This window comes from Geospiza fortis, unplaced genomic scaffold (assembly GCF_000277835.1).
Source record: "Geospiza fortis unplaced genomic scaffold, GeoFor_1.0 scaffold8, whole genome shotgun sequence".
Taxonomy (NCBI): Eukaryota; Metazoa; Chordata; class Aves; order Passeriformes; family Thraupidae; genus Geospiza; species Geospiza fortis.
In genome coordinates this window covers 719,472-726,354 of record NW_005054414.1, presented here as the reverse complement: position 1 = coordinate 726,354, position 6,883 = coordinate 719,472, and the positions used below count along the sequence as shown (strand labels likewise).

Below are 6,883 nucleotides of genomic sequence, written 5' to 3'. Positions count from 1 at the left end.
TCCCTGGCCCAGGAGCTGGAGCAGCGCTCGGAGCTCAGGTCCGCCTTTGAAGCGTGGGAAGTGTCAGGCTTTAGAGGCCTCCTCGGGTGGCTGAGGAGGAGGAAGAGCAAGGAGATACGGGATGAGAGGAGCAGGGAGGAACTGAGTTCTGCGGGCTGCTCCCAGGGAAGTTCCGGGAGTAGGATGTCCCTTATGGAGCAGAGGGCCAAGCCACTCCCGAACGCAGATCCGTCATCAGCCAGACATCTCGTGCCTGTAGCCATTAAAGTAAGTCATGTGCCGAAATGGCAGAGGTATGAACATGGAGCGTGCTGGACGAGGTCTGTCAGGTTTTAACTCCCATGGAGAGGAGTAGCTGGCCAGGGCCAGGTGGAACAAGGAGGGATGCTGTCTCTCCTGGTGTCCTTTCTCAGTGCTTTTGTTCCAGCCAGCCACAATCCCCAGCTCTTGCCAAACAGAGGGTTCAAGATTTGATGTGGCATATGGGCACTAGGAATGCCTCCAAGGGCCAAATTTACATTAAAAGAATTAGCATTAAGGTTGCTTGCACCTTCCAGACAGCAAACCTCCTCTGCTCACATGAAGAAATCTGGAATGTGTAAGTGCCTTCCAGCAAAGTTTATTTAAAGAAACCTTATATTTGAGCAGCTTCAAATACTAATAAAGGACAGGGCAAGACTGACAGTGATGCAAAATGTCTTTGGGTGAAACTGTAGCCTCCAGCACTGATACACTGAATTTGATAATGATAAAATGTTTCTCTGTAACATAATCAATGGCAAAATGGGAATTCTTCTGAGGACTAGCCAAGGAAGCTGGTTCCCTCCTATCCTAATAAGCTGGGTTCTGTAAATTTGGAATGTGTCACTTGAGCTCATTGCAATGGAGTGTCTGGGGGGTTGATGTTGCCACTGCTGGTTCCTGTGCAGGTCCTGCACCCTGGGCTGGTCCACCAAGTCCAGATGGATCTGTTTCTCATGAAGATGGGCAGCCGCATCATTGGACTCCTCCCTGGGTTCAAGTGGCTCAGTTTGACAGAGATTGTGGAGGAGTTTGAGAAGCTTATGATGCAGCAGGTATGTGCCAGGCCATGGTCCCCAGCTAAACAAAACTGCCCTTTGTCTTGCTCTGGCTGCCTGTAACTCTGTCCACACCACAACATTTAAAATGGTTAGGTGAAGGCTGGCTTGTTCTTTACTTCTGTTCTGTAGTCTAATCAAATCACTTTACTGTAGGAAAGCTTATACGCTCACAAAGTAGCAAAGCAATGAAAAAAGCCAGTCTTTACTAGATCTAAAATGATTTTTTAGACTTTGAAAATAATGTTTAGACTTTGAATGTGTTTTCTAGTGGACAGCCTGAACAGCTAGCTAGCCATAGCCAGAGTCCTTTTTGCAGCATTGTGAAAGGTGAACACTGGTGAGACACCTCTCCTTAGGAAAGAATCTCTCTGAGCAAGTACTCAGGCATGTGGATGGTGAGACACCTCTCCTTAGGAAAGAACAAGTACTCAGGCATGTGGATTTTTTTCTGTAATTCTACATATATGTTTGCAGTCTGTACTCACTAGTCATGTTTGTAGCACTGAGAGAGATAGATATTTTTATATATAGCCATAAATAATGTTTCCACAGAAGTTAATAACGCATTCTACTCTGTATTATCATCAGACTCACAGTGTCAGTAAAATTTTGCAAACAGATCTGAAAACATCCTGATTTACTAATGCCTTCTAAAGACATAGTCCTGGAACATTGCTACTATCAAACTTAAAAAGATCTCACTGCAGGCTTAATTAGGCTTATGTTTCTATGAAATGAGCCATTATCTGCTAATTTCATTTTTGTGTCTAGATTGCAGAGTCTGAAGTCTGTAACTTTTGAAAATCTTAATTATTCTCTACAATTCCAAAACCTCTGCACAGTAAATCCATGCTGGGAGCTGTTACTGTGGCCAGATGTGACTCGAGGTCATTCATACCAGTTTGGCAGAGCTTGGGTGGATGTGCAGAAGACTGAGAGTTAGGAGAATATCTGATAGGCTCATTGTAGCTTTTTCCCTTTGAATGAACAGGAAATATTCCTGGGGTATTCCCCACTGCCAGACAAGGGAGGTGAGGCAAGGTTATCCTGCCTCCTTGAGCAGTAGCAGACTGTAGGAGAGATGCCCTTGTGTCAAGACACTGGATCACTGAAGAACCAGGGCCTGGGCTTGGCATAGTGGATTATTTTGTATGAATTACATTAAATTTGTTCCTGCTACAGCTGCCTCTCTGTCAAGTGAGGCTGTGGCTGCAGTTCTTCTATCCTGTCTGCCTGCTTTGCTGTTTGGACAGCAAGCTTTCATTCAGGATGGGATCCAGTTTAAGATCTTGTTGTATTTTTGAATATAACATGGTCCTGGTCTATTTTGAGACACTGTGCCTCTAGTAAGGCACCCATATTCCAAAGGTTGGGACCTGTCTGTGTACCATCCATTACCCAGTCTGCTCCTCTTCCATCAGGGAGGCTATGAGCGTGTAAAAAGTACCACTCTTACTTTGTTTCCATTCTGGCTTTCTGACTGGTTTTGTTGGTATTGAGTATTGCAACACACAGAGGCTCCTGGAGATCTAATCCTAGTTGATTCTAATTTCAAACCTGCTTTTCTGTTTGTCCCTTGAGATTGACTTACGCTACGAAGCCAGAAATCTGGAGCGCTTCCGACAGAATTTCCTAGGTGTCAATTTTGTGAAGTTTCCAACTCCCCTTTGGCCCTTGGTAACAGCAGATGTTCTAGTGGAAACATTTGAGGTAAGAATTGCAGGGTGTGGGTGCAATGGTGGCAGTGAGAAAGCCCCAAGGAGACCATGGCAAGGAGGTGTTTCTTTTTGAGAAGGAGGAATCACAGGCAGAAGGATGCTTTACTTCTTATTTGCTTAAGGAGATTGATGTTCTTCCTTAGTGTCTCTTACACTCTTTTTGTTTGCAAGCAGTGCATCCCTAAAGACAAGTTTGTACATTTCTATACAGACAACTCTGTATAGAAGTGAACACTTGGCCTGAAAGCAAGCAGACCAGCAGTGGGTGCAGCCTGCTGTGCTTGCCTGTGCTTTGCAAACCAACACCATTCTTCACCTCTCCTCTGTGCTGGGTTAAAGCAAGGAGCTCAGCAGCCTGACACTTTCTGATCCCTGCCTCTCTTCCCTTATGGATGTTTGAGTCCCAGACCAAAGCTACTCTCAGGCTTAGTTTTCCTGCATGTGACCCTGGCAAGGTCTTTCTGTCCCTGGAACACCGTCTGTCTTTCCAAGGAACAAACCCTTGGTTCTGTCATGTTCTCCATCACACTAGGTACAGGCTCTTTCTGCCAAGTCCTTTCTAGGGTATTATCATCCCCTTCCCCCCACTTGTGGCACCCAGGGAAAGGTGTGTTTGAGGGTGAGATGCAGGGGCTGTTTGACTCCAGCTCTGTCTCTGTTTCAGGAGAGTGAGCCCATTTCACGCTACCTGCATGTGGGGATTGGCACGGAGCTGCGGCAGAGGCTGGCCAGGATGGGCATGGACATGCTGCTAAAGATGGTAGGCACTTGGCTGGGGCTGCAAGAGAAAGCTGTTTTCCTGCAGAACCTATTCAGTTTGGATAATAATACAAACAGAGGCTAAAGAGAGAAGTCATTTGCTTCCTACCTGTACCTGGTCTGGGTAAAGCCTGGGCTGGACTTGGCCCTGCTTAGGCTCTGACATGAGCTCTGCCACTGCAGAGGGGCCATCTGCCTGCACACAGTAGGACTGGCCTGAGCACCTTGGTCAGCCTTTGCTTAGGACACCCACTAATCCATTCAATGAATATTCACCTATTACCCAAGTACCTTAAGGTGCACCATTATTAGCAAATGTCTTGTGCTCTGCAGATATTGTGGATGTGACTCAGAGGGAAAAAAATGAGCTGATTTCTTAATTTATCAACTCCTCTAAAACTGCCTTTTTGTTAGGGAGAACTAAATCTGGAGTCAAGACAACAAACCTGGCCAGGTTCAGCTTCTGGCTATCTAGTTCTTCTGTGGCTGAAATAATCCCAAATAGTCTGGAGTGTTGAGAGGGTGGTACAAGTGTCTTGTGAAGGGCTGTGAGAACCAGCAGGGAAGAGTTGCAAAAGCTCCTGACAGTACTGAGTGTGTGGGCAGTGCATGTCTGATGAAATGCTGCTGCTAACTGCAGCGTTGTGCTAGGGCAATAGTGAACCTCCAGTTCTGGCTCCAGGTAGTATGACAGGCTCTGAAATAGCTTTTACCACTCAGAAAAGCAGTGCTGGAACCAGAATAGTTTGATGCTAAGATTGGTTTCAAATTTTAGGAGTAGGAGAGAATTAAAGGGCAAAGAAATGACTTTATGTCTGTAAGTAAAACAAATACCTCTTTCTTGAGTACTCTGCAGTTCTAGTCCCTTGGTGCCCAGGACCCTCCATTTCAAGGGCTGTAGTAGAACTAGAAGAGGTGCAGAGGAAGGCAGATAGATGATTACTCATGTGGAATGGCTTCCATACTAGAATGGTGAAATAATTTGGACTCTTAACTCTGGAAAGCAGAAAGATGAATAGCTTATGTCAGAGATTATGCAGTCATGAGTGCATGAGAATGAATATGGATCTATTGTGTAAGGTTTCTCAATAAGGAGGACATACAATTGGCAGAAGTAATTTTTTTCAGACAACACCAAAGCCATATTTTTTCACACAGCTCTAATTATTTACATGGCAGTTGAACAAATTCATAGGAGAAATCCATGAAATGGATGATGGATAATCTCCTTGGGGCAGGAAGTCCTGCAGTCCCAGGTCACCAGGAGGGTTAGGGCAGGGAATGTACTGTTTGGTTCTTGTCCTCTTGCCAGTCCTTTTTGGTGCTAACTGCTAGCAGAGTCAGACAAGAGCTACACAGATTTATTTCCTCTTCTCTTGTTTTCCTTACTTTTCGATAGAGTTGTAATGTGTGTTGGTGTCCTGCACTAGACAAACGTACGCATTCACTGTAACCTTTGTCAATGAATGGCAAACAGCCTATTCATACTGCACTACCCTTTGCTAAGGCCCACCAGTTAGTGTCCCAGTTTAGGGCCAATTGCCAAAGGGCACTGCCATTCCCTGCTGGCACTCCTGGCTGTCCTACCTGACCTCTAGCAAACACTGGATTGCTTCACACGGCTCTGCTGATTTCCCGAGTGCCCGAGCTGGTCTCCAGCAGAAGCCACCTGCTGTGGTGCTGCCCAGGGTGATGCCCCATCACTGGTAATGACAGAGAACAGACCACAAACAACCCTCTGCCCTTTGCCTGGGGGCTTTTGGCATCATCAGGTTTGCTTGGAACGAGCTGCTCTCACACTTACCTGTCCTCCAGATCTTCGTCGACAACTTTGTCCACGCCGACCTGCACCCCGGGAACATCCTGGTTCAAGGCAGCGCCCGCCCGGAGCTGTGTGACACCCGGGTACCAGAGGTGTGTGACAGCCAGGTGCCAGAGCTGTGTGACAGCCAGGTGCTGGAGGTGCAGCCAGCCCTGCAGCAGCTGTGTCTGGTGCTGCTGGATGCAGGGATCGTGGCGGAGCTGCAGAGCGCAGACATGCAGAACTTCCGCGCGGTGTTCACAGCTGTGGTCCAGGGACAGGTGAGGCCCCTCTCTGGCATGGGGCTGGCTGGGGAAGGGAGGTGGCTGTGGAATCTGATGGCCAAGGTGAGTTTTCTATTTGCCCTTGAAAGGAGCCTTGCTAGCATCTTATCCCCAAACACAGGGATAAGTTGTTCAGCTGCAGCAAGGAGGGTGCCAGAGTGGAGCAATTTAATGGCCCCAGGAACTAGAAGGTGCTAAATGGGAAGTATTGGCTGCCCCTTCCTGGTTAGGAGTACTTCTGCTGCAAGTTAGGACTGCCTGGGTACCACTGTTGCAGAATCTGTCAGGTTTTGCCACAGAAGAGGAGGGAATGGGTTCACATCTTGATCTGCCCCACATGTTCCTCTCTGCAGCCTTGCTGCTGGAGGGCCCATATGCCTTGCTCCATTTTGCTGTTGTGTCAGAATCTATGGAGAGGAAGGAAAAAAGGTGTGCATGGAGGGGTCTGACCTCTGCTAGGCTCCTCCATGTGGGGGAACTACATTATCCTCCTCCCCCCTTGCAACTCACCGTCAGATGGACTGGAGAACCCATGCTGGTGTCTCCTGTACATTCTGGGAACAAGCATTGTGCTCCTACTTGCCTGTTGCTGTCTCTCAGCTGCAGGGTGAAGGGCTCACTAACACAGCTCAAGAGGGACACGTTTTGTCTTGGTCTGCTGAAGCATGCCAAAGAACCCATGCTAAACCCTGTATCCAGGCCCACCCTGTGCCAGGGGCACTTCTCAGCTACTAAAAGCAAGAACTGCAAGCATCTGATTGCAAGTCACCAGTGACCAGGGTCTGGTTGTGCTGTTCCACTTGTTTCTCAGGGGGAGAGGGTGGCAGAGCTGATCCTGCACCATGCCCGTGCCAACCAGTGCCAGGACATTGAGCGCTTCAAGGCTGAGATGGCAGAGCTTGTGACCAAGGTCCGGGGGAACACCATTGCCCTGGGCAAGGCAAGTGCACCATGTCACAGTCCCAATTACCTGCAGTTCAGTGCAACTTGGCACTGAAAACTGAAACAAAAAGGTTTTTTGATCAGCTGTTAAAATTCTCCTTGTCTATTCCAGCTTCAGGTGGGAAATCTCCTCTCGAGTGTCTTCAAACTACTGATGACCCATAAGGTGAGGTCCTGTCCCTTTCTGCCTTTAATGGCTGGAAGTTCATCTGGAGAGGGAGAATTACTGGGAACATGAGAGGCTAACAAGGAGGGGGACTGACTTCTGAAACAAACTGCTAGGAGAGGAACAGCAGG

General features: G+C 47.7%; 1 protein-coding gene across 1 annotated transcript in view; it reads left to right on the top strand.

The window, feature by feature from the left end:
* The window catches only part of ADCK2 (aarF domain containing kinase 2), a gene marked incomplete at its 5' end in the record, with an annotated part of 8,147 nt that continues 1,264 nt past the window's right edge, over window positions 1–6,883 (top strand). The window contains 7 exons of the mRNA XM_031061439.1: window positions 1–267; window positions 930–1,076; window positions 2,664–2,792; window positions 3,465–3,560; window positions 5,375–5,641; window positions 6,456–6,584; window positions 6,699–6,752. Coding sequence (XP_030917299.1) covers window positions 1–267; window positions 930–1,076; window positions 2,664–2,792; window positions 3,465–3,560; window positions 5,375–5,641; window positions 6,456–6,584; window positions 6,699–6,752 — 1,089 coding nt within the window. The remainder of the gene's footprint in view (window positions 268–929; window positions 1,077–2,663; window positions 2,793–3,464; window positions 3,561–5,374; window positions 5,642–6,455; window positions 6,585–6,698; window positions 6,753–6,883) is intronic.